This window comes from Carassius auratus, chromosome 21, assembly GCF_003368295.1.
Source record: "Carassius auratus strain Wakin chromosome 21, ASM336829v1, whole genome shotgun sequence".
Classification (NCBI taxonomy): domain Eukaryota; kingdom Metazoa; phylum Chordata; class Actinopteri; order Cypriniformes; family Cyprinidae; genus Carassius; species Carassius auratus.
The window spans coordinates 5,463,799-5,484,717 of record NC_039263.1 but is presented as its reverse complement, the minus strand read 5'-3'; the positions used below and the strand labels follow the sequence as shown (position 1 = coordinate 5,484,717).

The following is a 20,919-nucleotide window of genomic DNA, read 5'->3' as shown; positions in this document are numbered from 1 at the left end:
GCATTATCTTTATTTAAGATCGGTTTTATAAAAAGTTAAATAAAAAGGTACAGTAGTACAGTGTTAAAAGTGACTCAATAAAGTGACACCTAATCAAAAGTTGTCTTGTCTTTGTAAATCTTTTTAACCAACAAGAATTTGGTAAATATTGGCTAAAATTGAAAAATCATTTGTGTTATATTTCTGATGTTAAACATCTGATATGATTTGTTGCATGGCACATTATTTTAGCGTTTAATTTGGAGAGACTTGTTAGCCTGGTTAGAGCCTGGTTAGGGCACTGTTTAAAGCTCAGAGCGAGGACTTTTAAAACGGCTGTTTTTGTGGTAAAGAAGCTTTGAATTTCAGGGGAAAATGTCTCCTTTATGCAAAAATAACAGATATGAATGTGTCTTGTAATAGAGGATTTGGTCACACTTTAGTTTGGGGACCAGTTCTTATGATTAACTATCAACTACGAATTTGCCTCAGTCAATTCCTAATTTGCTGTTCATTAATAGTTAGTATGGTAGTTGTTAATTCAGGTGTGCGGTTGAATTATGGAATCTATAATATGGTTATGCAAACTAAGGCATTAATGTATTCTTTGTAAGTAATAATAAACAGCCAATATGTTAGTGATATGCATGATAATAGACAACTTGTTAATAGTTGAGAGTTTGCCCCTAAATTAAAGTGTTATCAAGGACTTTTTATATCTTAAAATTCAAAGTTGCAACCAAATGGATGAAATGAATAGCTTCTGCCAACCAGCTTCACATTTTGTGTCAGCATTAACAGAGCTGTGTTTTAGCACTTGAAACATTTATATCTGTTATTTTTGTTTTTCTTCCCTGATTTCTTCGGTTGCTCTGGCAATGGCGAAGGATGGAGAGCACGACAAAACACAGATGGTAAATAAATTCACCTTCAATAATGCTTTTGCTTCCAGTTTTATTCGCCCCACAATGCACTTGTGTTAAAATGCTTTTCTCTTTAGAAATAATTCACAGCAGTAACACAGATTCCATAAAGTTCAATTATAAAAGCAGGAATCATAAATTATCAACTTATCATAACCACAATAATTTCTGCTAAAATGTGAAATAATTGACAGGTCGATGTATTACATTATAACAATAGCCTATAACTAACCCTATGTCTTTTTCAGAGCGGTTTGTTTATTTATGTATTTATTTATTACCATATAAACCCAATTGCAACAGCACTTCTTCTTTCCTCTGAACTAGTAAATAGTCACTTTAGTTTGGGGACCAATTCTCTAACTAACTAATCACTATGACTTTTGCCTCAATAAACTTCTAATTTGCTGCTTATTAATAATAGTAAGGTAGTTGTTAAGTTTAGGTATGGGGTGGATTAAGAGATCTTAAATATGGTCATGCAGAATAATTTAATATACAGTGATATTGTCGACTTGATTACACAGAAATTATTTAAACTGAACTGAGCTGGATGATGACATCACTGAATTCGATCATAAACTGCCTTTAACTGAAAAATTAGTTTACTATTGTCATTTTGCATTATTGACACATTATTTTCCTATTTAATACTGTAAAGTACATTGACACAATCTGTATTGTTAGAAGCACTATATAAATAAAGGTGACTTTATAAGTACTATTAAACAGCCAATATGCTAGTAATATGCATACTAAAAACAACTAGCTAATAGCTAGAACTGGTCCCTAAGCTAAAGTGCTTCCAATCATTTCTATACACTCACCTAAATGATTATTAGGAATTCCTGTTCAATTTCTCATTAATGTAATTATCTAATCAACCAATCACATGGCAGTTGCTTCAATGCATATAGGGGTGTGGTCCTGGTCAAGACAATCTCCTGAACTCCAAACTGAATGTCAGAATGGGAAAGAAAGGTGATTCAAGCTATTTTGAGCGTGGCATGGTTGTGGGTGCCTGGGCCGGTCTGAGTACTTCACATTCTGCTCAGTTACTGGAATTTTCATGCACAACCATTTCTAGGGTTAACAAAGAATGATGTGAAAAGGGAAAAACCTCCAGTATGTGTCAGTCCTGTGAGCAAAAAATGCCTTGTTGATGCTAGAGGTCAGAGGAGAATGGTGCAGACTGATTCAAGCTGATAGAAGAGCAGATTTGACTGAAATAACCACTTGTTACAACCAATGTATGCAGCAAAGCATTTGTGAAGCCACAACACACACAACCTTGAGGTGGATGGGCTACAACAGCAGCAGACCCCACCGGGTACCACTCATCTCCACTACAAATAGGAAAAAGAGGCTACAATTTGCACTAGCTCACCAAAATTGGACAGATGAAGACTGGAAAAAAGACATTCAGATGTTAGAGTCAGAATTTGGTGTAAACAGAATGAGAACATGGATCCATCATGCCGTGTTACCACTGTGCTGGCTGGTGGTGGTGTAATGGTGTGGGGGATGTTTTCTTGGTACACTTTAGGCCCCTTAGTGACAATTGGGCATTGTTTAAATGCCATGGCCTACCTGAGCATTGTTTCTGACCATGTCCATCCCTTTATGACCACCATGTACCCATCCTCTGCTGGTTACTTCCAGCAGGATAATGCACCATGTCACAAAGCTTGAATCATTTCAAACTGGTTTCTTGAACATGACAATGAGTTCACTTTACTAAAATGGCCCCCACAGTCACCAGATCTCAAACAAATAGAGCATCTTTGGGATGTGGTGGAACGGGAGCTTCGTGCCCTGGATGTGCATCCCACAAATCTCCATCAACTGCAAGATGGTATCCTATCAATATGGGCCAACATTTCTAAAGAATGCTTTCAGCACCTTGTTCAATCAATGCCACGTAGAATTAAGGCAGTTCTGAAGGCAAAAGGGGGTCAAACACAGTTTTAATATGGTGTTCCCAATAATCCTTTAGGTGAGTGTATATGTAGGATATTTTGTCACTCATGGAGTCATTTTTCACTCAAAGTTGATTTCTGACCCTCTCCACAAGCATGTTAACTGCATTAATTATTAGTCACTACTAGTTTGCATTCTGATAATCATCATAGTTGCACTTTGCTTGATTTTGCTTGTGCCACAGTTAGTTCCTCTGAGTTGCTGTATGAATGCATTGGCATTGATGGCTTTTGATGATGCGTCTTTACCATGACTAATGGGAAGACACATGAGTCACCGTGTGTCAAGGCAGCTTAACATGTTTGAGCATGACATTATTATATTGTTAAAAGCTCTAATGTAAAGAAATGACTTAGAATGCTGGTCTGCAGGATGAAGCTAAGGATAAATAGTCTTTTGAACTTCTCCTCCACTTTGCTTCACCACAGAAAGATCAATTTAGGCAAATTGGCAGACAGAAATGGATTTCAAAGCTCTGTTTTTAAGGGATCCCGCTATTTTAGCGATTGAATATAAAGTAAAATAAAGTCAGGTTAGTTGATGTATAAACCAATTACAGTACACTGTCAAAGCAGCATCAGACAGGAAGTCCGATTGACAGTATTCTCATATAAAGTATAAGATCACGCTGTTCTCACTGCAAGTCATTTTTCTGATATTGCAAGGTGGTGATAGCCAGAGCAAAAGATTAATTTAACCATCTGAAATTTTCTTCACCTTCTCTGTGTACATTTGATGTAAATGCAATTGTCATTTGCTGAATGCAGTTTCACATTATCAGTTTTTGTTTCTGGGAATATTAGTTGCGTTAGTAACCGAGTACATTTATTATTATTATTATTATTATTATTATTATTATTATTATTGTCATTATTATTATTATTATTATTATTATTATTATTTAATGAAATATAAAATAACAATTAGAGAAAATTCTGTATAGCTTTTTTATAAGATGTCAAACAAAAACCTCCTGGCAGTGTTTTTGGTTACTGAAAAACAGAACAAAGAAAATCTGCTTTTATTTGGCTATCAGAAGCAAAATGAACAATTCTGCAAGTTGAGTCTCTACAGACTGTTGGATGTCATGTTCTCCACACCAAATGGAGAAATCCTCAAAGGTCTTTAGCTGAGCGATCAGGAGTTGACTGGTTGAGGTGGCGTTTGATTATTCATCGGTTTTGGCTTATCATTCTGTACAAATTCCAAACATTTCTGGCTTGGAAGGGCTTCAAAGCTCTTTGAAGTTTTGGATTCTCTTGACTTGACTTGGTTCACCCAAAAATACAATTATTACATAAAACACACACACACACACAAATATATATATATATATATATATATATATATATATATATATATATATATATATATATATATATATATATATATATATATATATATATATATTTTTTTTTATAAAACCTCTACTTTCAAGTAAACCAATGATGAAACATGATGAGTCAGTGTCGCTTACTTCATCTCTTAGACTGAAAACAAAAAATCACTAGTTTATCAGTGAATTATTAAAATGTTAATACAGCCTCCTTAATCTTTTTCCCTGACACATTCATAATCATTACTTCTGCCTGTGTGCCGTGACAAGCTTTATGTGTGTGCTTAAGCACTCATTAGGCAATGTAGGCAATTAAAGGTGCATTATTGTGATTTAAATGATTTATTAATAACCCTGTAATTAGTCGACTAATGCTTCTAATGAACGACTACTTGTCGACCAGAAAAATCTTTAATCGAGGGGAGCCCTACAGTTAAATATTAAAGTATTATATTGATTCAGCCGTCACTTTACCGCTGTAATTGCATCTCTGGGTTTTTGGGGCTGTGATGCTGTACCCCAAGACATCAGACGTGCTTATTGTAAGTTTGAATCCTTTAAAATGTTTGACCACAAAGCTGTAAGTAATACCTGTATTTCTTCCAGGGCAGCACAACTATCTCTGCGCAGGAAGGAACGATTGCATCATTGACAAGATAAGAAGGAAAAACTGCCCGGCATGCCGCTTTCGCAAGTGTCTTCAGGCCGGCATGAACTTGGAAGGTGAGGATGCTCTGATAGATTGATAAGCGGTTTGCTTGAGTGCTTTATGTGACCTTAATATACCACTGCACAGGGTCGCAAACCAGTGAGCAATTAAGAATGACAATCGAGAGGAATTGGACCTTTTCAAAAATAATATTAATATATCTTACCATCATTTCCTTCCACTTTTTTTTGTTCCCAGTAGATTCAAATTGAATAGCTTTGAAGGAAAGAACCATTCACACAAACCAAACCAAATGTCATTAAATAATTTATAGTTTTGTAATTGATCAAACAACCAGGTTCCAGTATTTTTTTATGAATGTGGATTATTGGTCCTTCAAATCACTTTGCTTTTTCTTTGTGCTGTATGAATATTTATCTAACAGATCTAACAGAGAGGCTTTTAGTTGCCATAGAAACATTTATGGCAGAAAATGTTAATAGTGGGACAGAATGACATTGGGTTTGATGGTAAGCTCTCAATCAGCAGAACAGCTGAGTGATTTTACGAGAGAAAACCTTCAAGAGACATTCACACATCAGAACTCATGACGTACATGTCTCTGTAAGCTCCATTTGTACGGTATCTGTGCTGAAATTCAAAAGATTCATACAAGAAAGGACACTGGAATATTCCTTTATTTTTGAGCAGGAATATACCTTCTACACAGCATGCTGAAATTTCTGCCTCAAGATAATTTGACAATCATAATCATATTGAGGACGTAATAGCCCTACTTAGTACTTGAATTCATTGTAAATGACTAGACAGGAGTTCTAATCCTATGGACTTTACTTCAGGTGAGATCATTGCCTTTAAAATCCACCTGTTTCTTGAGTAACCAAAGAGAGGTGCTGGATTAACTTCCGTTTGGTTGCTCTCATGTTACAATCTCCATAGAAATCCATGTTAAAACAGGGTAAAAAATATAGACTGAATTGACACTTTTCCAATTTGACTAAATATAAAAATACATGTCATGTTAAAGGGATACTCCTCCCCAAAATGAAAATTGTGACATTAATCACTTACCCCCTTGTTGTTTCAAACATGTAGAAGCATTATTCGTCTTCAGAACACAATTTAAGATATTCTGGATGAAAACCAGGAGGCTTGTCCAGGACTGTCCCATAGAGTGCCAAGTAAATTACACTGTCTAGGTGCAGAAAAGTATAAAAAGCATAGTCGGAATATCCCATCAGTGGCTCAACCTTAATGTTATGAAGTGACGAATACTTTTTGTATTGTAAATAAAACAAAAATAACAACTTTATTCAACAATTCGTCTCCTCTGCGTCTCTCCACATCACCCTAACGCCAAAATGAGCTGACACAGGCTGCGTATGCTTTTTGTTTTCTTCACATACAAAAAGTATTCTCTTCGCTTCGTAATGTCAAGGTTGAACCACTGATGGCAGATGGACTATTCTGACAATGCTTTTGATACTTTTCTGCACCTTGACAGTGTAATTTACTTGGTACTCTATTAAATAAAATTTTCACTTTTAAGCGGTGCTGTTGTTGGCTGCCAGAGTAAAGTATTACGTAACTTACCAGCAAATCTGTCCATGTCCCGCACTGTATGCATTGTAATATAATAATTAATAATATAAAGTGTGCTTGTATCATTGCTTGGACAAAATCCTGCAAACTTATTTAGGATATAAGCCCTCATCTGCTTTCAATGCAGCTAGCATGTCACTTCATGTCATCTATGCACTCATTAAACTATGACAGGTGACATAATTATGAAATTATGGCATCATGTGCTTTGTAAAACTATTTTCATATGTTTAACGGCTCTGAAAATATGTTAGAATTGACCAGGAATACCAGAGACCGGAAATGTGAAGCACCGTTCCAGTAAAACAAGGCACAGGTGTGGCTAAATAAATAAACTAGTGAGTAAACATGGTAACCAAAAAGAAGTGGAAACAAGGAACAATAAAACAGGAACAATATGGTACAAAATAAAAGTTCAAGAAACAGAACATAACCATAACAATATGGTCTTACTATAAAATTATAAACATTTACCATGGAAATGATGTTTAAAAACCTTGAAAAAAGGTGCCGTACAGAATAGTTGACCATTTAGCAGGCGAGGCGTATAAATGCTGGTTACTTGCAGAGGAACTTACTTGTTAGGAACTGATGACATTTGACAATGTTTTGCAGATATTTAATTTGTTTAGCAAAAAGATTATCTCTGGGCCATGTTTAAATCCTTTGAATTGTCTGAGCTGCTGAAAAACATTCCAAAAAAAGTAAACTCTTCTCTTTTTATTTCTTTTAGCAACTCAGCTCAAAAGGTTGCAATTTTTAATAATAATTATTGATTTAGCTCATTAATTTTGGCTACTAGCTGTCAACCATAATAACTCAAATTATTAATAGCTCAAATTATAGATCATAAGGCAAAACAACAGTTTTTTAACTGATGAATCATCTGTACTGCAACTTTTTTTATAAAAAGATGTGTACAATGTGAAGAAATAAACAATATATTTTAAATACCTCAGGATTGTCTCATAAATTACTTAATTTGTAATGAGTTTTTTATAAATAAATATTTTTTTTGATAACTCTCAATATGTTATTGCTTTACTTTCAAACCTTCTCTCTGCTCCTCTTTGTAATTGTCAGCAGTTTTATGCAGTCCTAGTCACTAAACGTGGCACTGATGTGTATGCTACATAATAAATAAATAAAAAATAGCTAAATAAATCAGTAGATCATTTGTATCATCAAATGTGTCATATTGCCCTTCTATTAAACTGCTGTGTTAAAGCATATTTGAAACAATGAGAAGCTATGCGGATTAATTTTCCAAATATTGTATCAAGATTCAAAATATAAAAGTGTATTTAGTAACCAATTTAGTCATTCAAGAATTAAGTACCTATTCACCGAAATGCCTTGTTTTCAACATTTAGATGAAATTACTATTCATTTGAATTATAAATAATCAAATTTCTCCCCTTCATCTTAGCTCGGAAAAAGAAGAAACTGATGCGATTACAGGGTCATTCGTCCTCCAGTGAGCAGGCTCCGGCTCTGCCTGATGAGCGCATGTCTTCACTAGTGCCCAAAGCCATGCCCCAGCTGGTACCCACCATGCTGTCCCTGCTCAAAGCCATTGAGCCTGAGATCATTTACGCGGGCTATGACAGCACCATCCCAGACACCTCCACCCGCCTCATGACGACTCTTAACCGTCTGGGAGGCCGCCAGGTCGTTTCTGCCGTCAAGTGGGCCAAAGCTCTTCCCGGTGAGTATTCAATATTAGCTGATATACAGTTAATCACTGCACAACCTTTTCTTTTGTTTTTAATCATTATTTTGAAGTTTATTCCTGTAACACTGTGTCCTAAACGGCTGGAATAATATACAAACTATATGACAATAGATAATCTCAGGTGATCATATGCTTTAATCAAAGTTAAATGTGAGTCAGTCTAATGTGAGTTGGAATATCATTTTGTGTGACCTTATAGCCATACTGAAAGCAGCAATAGATTGTTTACCTGAGATCTTGAAAATAATTTAAAGATATATGTTAAAACTGTGAACTCAATGTGAACCAACAAGTGTATTCCTTAACAAAGATGGTATCAGTCACTCAGTATGTACATTTCATTGTTTAAAAGGTTTATTATACATGAATTAGATCATAAACTTGTCCATTTTGTTGCAAGTGCAGTGCACTTCCAGAGAGAGCCTGGCCACACACGTTTTAGATTGACTGTGATATTTGATTGAATCTGTCTATATATACAGTACAGACCAAAAGTTTGGACACACCATCTCATTCAAAGAGTTTTCTTTATTTTCATGACTATGAAAATTATAGATTCACACTGAAGGCATCAAAACTATGAATTAGCACATGTGGAATTATATACTACATAAAAAAGTGTGAAACAACTGAAAATATGTCATACTGTAGGTTCTTCAAAGTAGCCACCTTTTGCTTTGATTACTGCTTTGCACACTCTTGGCATTCTCTTGATGAGCTTCAAGAGGTAGTCACCTGAAATGGTCTTCCAACAGTCTTGAAGGAGTTCCTCGAGAGATGCTTAGCACTTGTTGGCCCTTTTGCCTTCTGTCTGCGGTCCAGCTCACCCCTTAAACCATCTGGATTGGGTTCAGTTCCGGTGACTGTGGAGGCCAGGTCATCTGGAGCAGCATCCCATCACTCTCCTTCTTGGTCAAATAGCCCTTGATGCATTCAGTGTGACTCTACAATTTTCATAGTCATGAAAATAAAGAAAACTCTTTGAACGAGAAGGTGTGTCCAAACTTTTGGTCTGTACTGTATATTATTCATTATTATTTACTCATTTTAGAGTTTTACATTTGGAAAAGCTGTGCTTCCTGCATAAACCTGACCCTGTTGGTTGGCAGTAGCTTGCTTGCCCTTCACAGTTACCTTGTTAAATTTCTTAATACAAGTTATATACATATTTTTATTTGTGTTATTTATAATAAGTGAAGTTTACTGTTAAGTGCACTGATGTCAGACTCATTTCGAATAATAAAGTTTATTGTTAAATTGTTAAATGCCCTTCCTCCACTACATAGGCATGTGTTTGTAACATCATTATGAGTGTTTGTTCACCACATTTGAGTTATCATTGCAAAAAAAAAATGTTTATGTATATATATCCTACTTATGTAAGCTATATACTGTATTCTATATACAGTACCAGTCAAAAGTTTGGACGTGAATGGGAAGTCTGTCCAAACTTTTGACTATACTGTACTATAGAAGAATATATAAAGAATACTATATAAAGAATATCGGCCAATATATCGATATCGGTCTTTTTTACTCCCTAATATTGGTATTGCCCCCCCCCCCCAAATAAAACATATTTGGGGCTGTAATCATTACAAAGATAAAAGGTGTCTGTGATTAGAGATTTTGTTGTATGGATTATTTCACAGTATGCAAACATATCTTCATAATACTTGTGGAAAAGTATTACGTAAGAGCCACATGCTTGAGCAAACTCATTTCTCTTTAAAAATACAACATTATACTGTAACCATTTTAGCTTTCTGTAGCTTTCTGACAGCAAGTAATCACTTTCAGAGATTTGAGTTGAGATTTGCCATTTGGCAGATTTGGAATATGAAAGAAAGAAAAAAGAGCTTTTGACTGTGATGCATGTATCTGATCCTAGTGATGAATTAATTAATTCAATTTAATCTGACATTTTATGTAACTGTGGTTTTATGAACGATTTACACAAATTTGTTCTGCTCCAGTTTTATGAGCAAAGCTCGGTGTGTCTGGAAGGTTTAGAAATCAGGAAAGATGATTATACATGAGCCAAAGAGTTGGTTTTGATTTTAGTGACTTCAAAATCAGAACAGAGATGTCATTATAAAGCTGCATCAGAGGGTTTTTAAGCAACAACAATCATATATTATTATCTTACAGACTGAAACTAAATCTCAAAATCCAACTTTAATTAAAACCATTTTACATTTTGGAGCAAACCCCAAAATTATGGTTCTTTAGTGATTTTTTTGCATTGCTTTGTTTTAGCAAAAATTGTTCTTCATGTTTTGAACTATGTTGCTTTTGTAGGACTCTTGTAATGGTGTTTAAATGTTAATGTCTGTCACATTAAGGCTTCAGAAACCTGCACCTGGATGACCAGATGACGCTCCTGCAGTGCTCCTGGCTCTTCCTCATGTCCTTCGGCTTGGGCTGGAGATCCTACCAGCAGTGTAACGGAGGCATGCTGTGTTTCGCTCCAGACCTCGTCATCAACGAGTGAGTCTACCTTTACTAACCACAAATGGAATGTATTGGCTTTCGGTGACAGATTATGTGGTTTTTAAGCTGTCTAGTCATAGTAAAATGTCACGTAAACTAAAAGGAAGTCAAATGAGCATTAGCTGAAATAGTCTGGTGTGTTGGTGTCTTTTATTTTACATTGTGTTAATGTTCATTTACATTTTTCTGGATGATTGAAATGTAAATACTACATTAATTTTGACTGCAGTATAGACTTTGCATTTATCAGTTTGGAAATTGCAAACTACAACCACATACTCTTTTCTCTCAATATATCATCCATCATCAATAAATGTTAAACTAAAATGTAAAATGTGACATGGCAAAGTGCCTTTATAAATTTAATATAATGAATTGTGTTGCACATTTGCTTGAGCAAATCATCATCAATAAATACAGTTAAAACAGGATAATGATTGTGGGCATGTTGCTGTAAGTCCAAGTCAGCAATAACTTTGTCAGATGATAAAAGTTTCTTCTTTTGGCCATGATATATGTTCTCTCTCGCTCTCGCTCTCTCTTTGGTGCTGTGAAATGCTTGCAGAATAAGGGGCCGTTCACATATCGCGTCTTTTGCGCGCTCATCTTCGTTATTTCCAATGTAGGCGCGTGGTATGCACCCTCATAATGGAAGCGACGTGGTCACTCTCGTTTTTTCCAGGCGCGTCCGCACCGCATCGAGTTAAAAACATCTCAACTTTTCAGAGAGCCGCAAGCGCACCGCAGGTCATGTGACAAGAACTAACCAATCAGCTTCATCCTTTCCCATAACAACGATGAAAGCTCAGCCAAGATGAAGGAACAGCCGACCATAGCTGTATATGGATTGCCATTTTTAAATAAATTTAGTATCAGAGCTACTGCAAGCGATTTTTAGAGCTGCAAATCCATTTATCCTTTGCTGAAATTTCCGCGTCTTCATGGAGAGAGCATATCATGGTTGCTTAGCAACGGCAGACGCCTCAGGGGCGCAACTGCCCGAGCTCTTTGTAAAGGAGGAGGAAGCGGCGCGCCTAGCGTTTTCCACGCGTTTTTAGTCACGATATCTGATATCTAATGCTGTGTTCACACCAAACGCGAATAGAGCATTAAATTTGCGTCTACCGCGTCTAGTTTGCTGCTTGAACATTTCGAATGCATTCGCGCGTCTAGAGCGAAATCCGCTTCTTGTGGGAGGGGCAAGTGCTAGCGGTTGTCTGTTTGCAAGATGGCTGATGTTGATCGAGCACTCGGGTCTTTTCCACTTTTTCCTGCACATGTCCTCTGAATAAACGCATTAACTTGTTAGCGAAAAGTAGCTCTAGCCTATATTAGGGGTAAAATAGTTGTTAAAAAACTTAAAAAGTTGGTTGATAAACGTGTACGTGACTCAAAAGTTAAATGTGTACTTACATTTCACTCCTCCAAGCGAGGCCCTTTTTATTCCTGAAATATGAACTTAAAAGCTCATAAAGCTCCGGTTGACTGCTCACTGACAACATCAGTCGTTCCTCCATGTTGAATGAGTGACTCCTGAGCAGGCTCCTGACTGTTTAACACGGCGCGAATTGACGGCAAAGTTCACATTTTTCAACTCAGGCGGCAGACGCAAATTCGCATCAAACACATAAATGCACAAAAGCACAATTCTCGTCTTCTGCGCCGCGCTAAACGCCTCATTCCTCCAGACACGCGTAAATGCGCCTTTGCATTGACTTAACATTGAAATAATTCGCGCCAGATGCTCTATTCGCGTTTGGTGTGAACACAGCATAAGAATGTTTCTGTGTGTGTGTTCAAGGGAGAGGATGAAACTTCCCTACATGAGTGACCAGTGTAACCAGATGCTGAAGATCGCCAATGAGCTGGTCAAGCTGCAGGTGTCCTACGACGAGTATCTCTGCATGAAAGTGCTCCTGCTCCTCAGCACAGGTATCAGCAGTCAGCACAATTCATAAGCATGTTGCATACAGGAAGTGTACATGTACAGTGACATCATAAAGCATGTTTTTTAAAAGACGACATCACAAACAATTCACCAAATGAAAACAATAAATAAAAATAATGGTGACACTCTATGTTAAGGACCAACTCTCACTATTAACTAGTGGCTTATTAGCATGCATTGATGCCTTATTCTGCATGACCATATTTTGGATTTCTAAATCCAAGCCCATACTTAAACCACCATACTGTTAATAAGCAGCAACTTAGGAGTTTATTGAGGCAAAAAGTGTAGGTAATAGTGAGAATTTGAACTTTAAAATAAAGTGTTACCAAATAAGCATTTCTTAATTTTTTTATTTTATTTTTGGGGCCACTGCCCTATGCTGACTTTACACAGTATATTTTTTACTGGCATATTAGGTATACTCACTATGATGCTTGTTGGTGAATTACCTTGGATAAACCCCAGAGATCGAGTTCCAACAGGCTGAATCATAAAAAACACTTTTATTTTTATTTTCTTTAAATCCCAGAATAATAGAAAAAGGAAACCCTAGGATGCACTTTTTCTCTGGTTTTACTAAAACTTCTTTTTTTTCTTAAATACACATTTTTTCTCGCTGTTCCCAAATTGGAACATACCATTTTTTTTTTTTTTATAAAAACACTTGACTTTGATTATTATAATATTTAGAAACGAGTTTAAGCAAAAAAAAATAATACAATTAATAATACAATTAAAAAGAGAACGAATAAACCAAAGCATTTGCACCAACATTAACAGTGAAACCAGTGATGGTAGACAATTTCAAGTCTTTCCATTAAAGTACTATTTTTAAACATAGTTGGCAGTGTATAATATGTAAACAATTGGTAAACAGCCTGACAAACGGGCATGCTTACCAATAAGCCACAGCATTTTCACTTCAGATCTCTCTGTGTTGAAATCCTGCGGTCTCATCTGATAAGAGATCTGGATATAATTGGACCGAGACTATCAACCTCTGCGGCGCTTTGCATAGGTTAATTCGAGTCTTTGTCTGGGCTGAAATCCAGCATCCCTGGGCCTCAAATCCCTGGCTGATACACCACTGATCTGAACGCCTCAGGGCCAACAGCCATTATGTGAAACACATTCACATTTACTTCAGGTTTGCATACTTTCCTTTGATTTGGATGTGAGCTGATGAGACTGTCGCAGGGGTGGCATGCCCACACAGGGCCTCGTGCCTTTGGGGCACTCACAGTTGGTCTAGACCGATTTTTTTAATAACCTGTTTTCATGAAGTGGTTTTATGTTGTGTCTCAGCACAAAGGCATTAGATAGTTTTCTTTAAGAGATTTAAGTACATTTTTGAGAATCGTTAATTCCTGTTAGATTCCTGTTAAAAATAAATCAATAAAAACAACAACAATAATAATAAAAAACCTAAATTAAAAAAAAAAAATTAAGTTTTTTTTTTTTTGTTTATGTTTTTGAAAGATGTCTCCTATGATTGCAAAGGCTGCATTCATTTCATCAAAAATTCGGTTAAAACTTACAAAAATATATATATTTTTTTAAATTCTCAGAATTGCGTGATATGAACTTGCAATTTTGAAAAAACAAAGTCAGAATGTGAAGATACAAACTCGCAATTGTGAGTTTTTATCTCACAATTCTGACTTTATATCTTGCAAATTCTGACTTTATAACTCGCAATTGCAGTAAATTTCAGCTTGCAAACGCGGTGTGACGTAGCTTCTCATTCTCTATGAGATTTATTCATCATACAGTGTAGATAGACGGAAGTCAGTGATGATGTTCTTTGGTAATGTAAATGCTTTTTGAGTGACTGAGGAAATGTAAGAATTATAATTAGTAACATACAATGTTTTTATTAAATTGTTATCATGTTAAATACAGATAAAGTTTTTTGTTTTCAAATTCAAAGTTGTGAATTTAACTTGTGTTCAAAATTGGAATATCGCAGAAAACATCTGCAAACAAGCACCGTTTCCATCCAACTATTCAAAGAGAACAAAATCGTCACTTCCTGAATACACTGGCACTTTATATCAGTAAGAAAAGTAGGAGAAGCTACTGTAAATACTAATTTTCTTATTTAATAAATTACTTGCACCTCAGAACAAGCAGACGAAACACAATTAATGCGGTTAATGCTTTCGGAGGTGGATGCTGCTGTTCGGGAACGCAGTCGTTTAACAGTTCTGGGAGGCAGTTATACTACAGAAATACTTTGATGACAGACTTTGCTCAGGCATTCACAAATGACCATATAACATTTCAGATGCTGTGGAACAAGACTGGTCCACTGGTTAGTCAGGATTCGCCATCCCATAGTTCAAAGTCACTTGACTTTTTCATGCGCTTGGAGCAATTTATTCGTAAAATTATTCCCATTATTCACATTAACCCTTTTTTTGCACAAGTCAAAAACTACCTCAAATGAGTGTAAAAACATTTTTGCGAATTAAGGCATTTTTTTTTTTTTTTTTTAATTCTGTGTTTCCATCAATCGATTCTGATGTGCATAAAAGCAGGGTGATGGAAACCCAGATTACACTATAGATTAATAGATTACACTAACATTAGGCTGCTTTTATTTCTATTTATCAAAGAATTCTGATGGATTGGTCATGATTTCCAACAGAATTGTAAACTGTACAAACTGTTTTAACATTGATAATAAGATATTAATAACTGAGTATTAGTTACAGCTGATAATAAATGAGCACCAAATCAGCATATTTGAATGATTTCCAGAGTATCATGTGCCACTGAAGACTGGAATAATAACTGCTGAGAACTGAGCTTTAAATTACATTAAAATGCATTAAAATGTCTTGAAGGCGGTAGAATGCTTTCAAAAAACATTAAAAATCATAATTACTCCAAATCTATTCTTTGACCGTTAGTGTATAAAACATTTATTTCTCCTCTATCCAATGAAAGATGTGATTTGTGTTGTTTTTGTTCGTTTATTCTCACTTGAGCACATGAATCAGAGAATGCTGCAAAATCAAGGATAATGGTGTGTCACAAAAACATTGAGGAAAAATGTGAAAAGATAAAACACTCTTATGACCATCCACTGTCCAATGGTGGTTTTCCAAAACATGCTTTTTGTATTCCAACGTTTTTCTTATGTTGGATTTACTGTGATTACAACAAACTGTTAACTTGAATATCTCTACATTTTCACATTCAGAATTATTTGTCTCTATGACGACGCTTACAAAGGCAAAATTTATCCATGTGCTCAATCTTGTTGATGACAACAAGATACTTAATTGACCTCCTTATGCTTTTGCAAAGCGGTTAAGGTGGAAGAAAGCGCATCAGCGAGTAAAACGTCCAATAGAAATGCCTCAAGGGGTTCTGCTTCTACTGTTGAAACCACTTCTGTTTCGACGTCACATCAGATCTGTCATAAAGAGTTTTTCTAATTAGAACAATCTGACATCAGGTGATCTGTGAAATGCTATGTCAGAGCTTTCTCCAGTGTGAAAGCCCTTTTAGTATTTGCATGTGGCATTTGTTTAAGTCTCATCCTGACCCCATCTGTTTCCACAGTACCAAAGGACGGTCTTAAAAGTCAAGCTGTGTTTGATGAAATCCGCATGTCGTACATCAAGGAGCTGGGCAAAGCCATTGTTAAACGCGAGGAGAACTCCAGCCAGAACTGGCAGAGGTTCTACCAGCTCACCAAGCTTTTGGACTCAATGCAGGAGGTAAGCTGGCATCTCTTACCATCAGCAAACACAAACTAGACACGCTACTGGCAGATGATTTTATTGCATCTATAAGAGAGAACATGCCAGGCCAGAAACGTACGTAAGCATTCGGTCAGAACGTTGGATACATTGTGCATTGTGTTAAGGCAGAATGCCCAGTCCTCAGTTCCAAGCCTAGCTAACACATCTGACTGTAATTAGTAAGTGTTCCTGAAAATCTTAATTAGCTGCTTCAGATGTGTTTGATTAGGGTTGGAGCTCCAGGAACAGGATTGGGCACCCCTGCATTAAGGAATACGTTCAAGTGTATTGTCATTGCAGTGAGAAACAGTGCTGGCTAGTAACGGATTACATGTAATATGGATTATGTCATCAGATTCCAAAATTAAGTACTTAGAATTTCATTTTAAAGTATTTGGAATCAGATTACAGTTACTTTTTCATAGATTAGATATAGATAACTTAATATTTACACAATGGCAGTACAGTGTTAATAATGTATCGATTCTGCATAATTCTTATATTTTCTCTCAAATTTTCCTTTCTAAAAAAATCGTACCGCTTATACACATTTGGAAAATCTTCCAGTTTTATGGAACTGCACACACCAGCTACTAGTCAGGTGACTATAATTACACAGAAAATGGATAGGCCACTTTGACATTTGGTAATTAAATTCATTATTAGGTTTTCATCACCTCATGAACCCCAGTTTGGGAAACCTTGGTCTATTGCAATGTTTAATGCAGTTTTTATTGTTTAATTTAACAAAGAATGGAAGATATTATTTACAAAGTAACTCAAAACTAATCAAAAGATACTCAGACTAATTTACATAGTTTGTGAAATCCAACACATTGCATTACTAACTACAATTTTCATTATTTCATTTGTTACCCGTAATGGGCTACAATGTCTATGTAATGTATCCAGCACTGGTAATTAGTTCATAGGGATTCTAAGACTTTTTTAAAAGTATAAATGCAGAGAGAGAGAGAGAGAGAGAGAGAGAGCGTTTTGCCTTTTGTTAGGCAGAATTGTTAAATAAAGAGAGTAAGCCAAAGAAGTTTGTGCGCTGGGTTCTTAGTGATGTCAGAATAAAGGTCCTGTTTTTATTACGTTACCAGCCAAACAGAAAATGTATTGCCCAATGCCAATAATTAAAAATACAGAATATCTGCAGATATATCAGCCATGGTATTATATCAGTCGACCACTCCTATGAATGTACAGGCATTAGTTTGCATTGTTGGGCTCATGTAGTGTACGTTGAAATGCTACTTTTATCCACAGATGGTGGAGGAGCTTCTCAACTTCTGTTTCTACACATTTGTGAATAAATCTCTGAGCGTGGAGTTTCCTGAGATGTTGGCGGAGATCATCAGCCATCAGCTACCAAAATTTAAAGACGGGAGTGTCAAGCCTCTTCTGTTCCATCAGAAATGACTGCCTTAGATCATAACAATGCCTTAACACCACCCTTTTCTTACCAGCTCTAATCCAACCTGCCCATTTTCCCCAAACATCCTGAATGAACCGAGGGATACAGTCGCTTCTGCTTGATTCTCGGAGGGAAGAGGAGACGTTTGCTCTTCTGAAATGTTCGTGGAGCAGGACAAAGTTGTGTACTTGGAGCAGACAGAAAGTGACTTTGAGAATTGAGAAATTTTTTTAGTGATATTTTCTCTATTATTTTGCATGTACACTGCTGAAATGTTTACAAAGGTATATCAAAAAAGGAAAATGTGCCTTTTTTGCGCTTTGCGAATCAGTTTTGAACATTTCTCAGGCTAACGCAATGACTTGGCGTACAGAATTTCTGTTGATGATTCACATTCATCTGCCCTTGTCTAAACCTGCCGTGATGGTTCACTGTAGGTGGCAGCTCAACGCTCCCAAGAGGTGCTCCAAATTCTGAAGCTGCTGATGAAACATTAAACCATATAATGTATTTTTAAAGTCTCATCGAATCTCCAAATCGTCAAACAATTTTGCATGAATATTCCACAATATAATTCAATTCAAATCCAGATCTGTTCCATGACTGACAGCAAAATACTACACGATGGCAAGTCACGAAATCAATGAATTTGTCAGATTTCCATCCATTCTGTTCACACTGAGATTAGCGTATCCCAGCATTCCCCTCCTGTCAACTGCAGTGTGTTCATGTCATTTGGTGAATGTTTGCGCGTGTCTAAAGTTGCACATCCACCAGCATCTCAGACTTTTTTACTTTCTGTCATCCTGTTTTTAGTTAAAAACATTTTTTTTGGAATTCTCTCTGCATTTTCTAAATCTAGTAACCCATATGAGGCCCACAAGTTTTGACCCACTTTTCTAGTCTGTGTCTTTGATGTGCCCCTGTGGTGCCAAGCCACAAACGAACTCCTTTGTTGTAACTTCAGAACAAAAGGAACATTTGTGGTTCTCTTGCTCGGGCATGTGTTTGCTCATTGTTACGTGTCAACTGACATTGGTGTGTGCGCTTCAGGGTTTTCGCACCAGCTACACTTGATTACCAGCGTAAAGGAATGATTCATCCAAAAAAGAAAATTCTGTTGTTTTATCACAACGTTCCAAACTTATATGTAGTGATTTTTATGTCTGAAAAGTGCTTTGTGAAGATTCTTCACAACGTTGTATTTTGTGTTCCAAAAGACGGGTAAAAAAAAAAAACAAACTAACAAAGCCAGTTGGTTTTGGAATGACACACGGGTGAGTAAATAATGACAGAATTTTCATTTCTATAATACTCCTACTATTATAGATATATATAATACTTTTGCACCCATTTCCGGAATTACTAGTGTTTGTGTACATAACACAATTGAACATTCAAACATTCACCTTACAGAATGAATATTCAACTGTTATTTTGACTCAGATGATTAAGCTATTAATTTTTCCGTGCACCATATCAAACAACTCACGGCGATCAGAGGGTTAAAGGTTCATTTTCAGCAGTGTCTCGTGCTTCTGGAGAGTCACAGAGACGCTGTTTGTTTGATGCTCATTTCCATCGGCTGATGTGAAATTTAAATGTCACAGTGCATATCCCAGGCTTCCCCAAATATTTTAATTTTTTACAAATCCCTGGCTAGGTTTGTGAGTTTTCTGTTTGTTTCACAGTAGGCCTTGCAAAGGGAGTTTTTGAGCCATAAAACATAAGTTGTATAAATTCTGAAGTACGCTGAAATGTCTAAAAGAAATTGTTTGGTAATCACTGATCATTTTTAAAAGAAACTAAAACTAAAATATAAATACACAGATTATCTTTGATATACACATAATTTTACAAGAAAATAATTTTAATACATAAAGTTGTCTTATCTTTTTTTGTCAAGATGATCTGTATTGCAGATGCACTTTTGAAAAAAAGTGTCATGTTGTATGTAAATGTAAATTCTACAAATCTCTAGGGAATATAGGAGTAATCACTGTTTTACAGAAGGACAGGTTCAAGTTGTGTCAGAGATGCAAGTGTGTTTTGTATAGTGCAACAGAGTGACCAAAGCAATGCAGATTTTAACAAATAAATATCAATATTTAAAGCAGTTATATTTTACAGTAGCTCTTACTACCCAACTCTAGGCTCTTTTTACTTTATTTTATCCTTTTCTATTTCTTTTATAAAGATTTAGGCTCTGGTCTCATGTATAATGCTGTAAAATTAACTAGTAAAAATATAAATAAAGCTGTGTGTAATGTATCAAAGCCTGAGAATTTGCACTACCCTAATACTGGCCTGACATATAGTATATTTTGTACAAAAATTCATGCAGATACTATCTTTGAAGATTAAGGGCAAATCATATTTCACTTGTATATGGCTTTCATTAAAGTGTGTTTTGTTTTATTTGCATTTCAGTTATATGTAAAATAATCCAATGCAAATGATATACAATGTCTATTTGTTTGAAACAATAGTTTTGTATGACTTCTGTATTACACCTCTCCTGTAGTCAATGTCGATCTTTACACATATTTGATTAAATGTTGGACAACATTTGTTCAGAAGAAGGGTAGTGTCTTTATTTTACTGGGAAATCATTGTGGTCATTTGCAATTTTTTTTTTTTTTTTCATTGTATCTTGATGTTGACACAAATCTACACTCTGATAAACTTGTTTATTGCCTATATAAAATAGTTCATCTGTACCAAACAAACCAGGTCCAAATATACTTGAAAGCAGTTTTGTTTAAAAAAAAAAGAAGAAAAAAGAAAAGACGTTTAAATGGAAATTTGATGATGTTATTTTTATTTGATAGAAAAAAAAAATCTAAACAACTGAACCATGTTTTCATTTATTTGACATCCTAAAGAATATTAAGGCTCAGAAAAAAAAAAAAAAATTAAAAGATCAATTGGGCTATCAAAAATTAAGTTAGTACGCTACAATAAAAATATATATAATTCACATTTTACAAAAAAATTATACCTCATCAATTATCACTTATTTACAATGTTAATACACCCCAAACGAACACAAATCTCATCCGAGATAATGCTTAA

At 35.6% G+C, this 20,919-nt stretch overlaps 1 protein-coding gene across 2 annotated transcripts in view; it reads left to right on the top strand.

Annotated features, from left to right (window-relative positions):
• The window catches only part of LOC113038309 (glucocorticoid receptor), a 74,961-nt gene extending 54,541 nt beyond the window's left edge, over positions 1–20,420 (top strand). The window contains exons 4-10 of one of the 2 annotated variants that reach the window (XM_026195630.1): positions 867–893; positions 4,825–4,941; positions 7,920–8,198; positions 10,571–10,715; positions 12,520–12,650; positions 16,243–16,400; positions 17,697–20,420. In XM_026195630.1, the coding sequence (XP_026051415.1) occupies positions 867–893; positions 4,825–4,941; positions 7,920–8,198; positions 10,571–10,715; positions 12,520–12,650; positions 16,243–16,400; positions 17,697–17,849 (1,010 nt within the window). In that variant the 3' untranslated portion in view covers positions 17,850–20,420. The remainder of the gene's footprint in view (positions 1–866; positions 894–4,824; positions 4,942–7,919; positions 8,199–10,570; positions 10,716–12,519; positions 12,651–16,242; positions 16,401–17,696) is intronic. The other variant, XM_026195631.1, reaches the window with a different exon arrangement.
• The last annotated feature ends 499 nt before the right edge of the window (positions 20,421–20,919 follow it).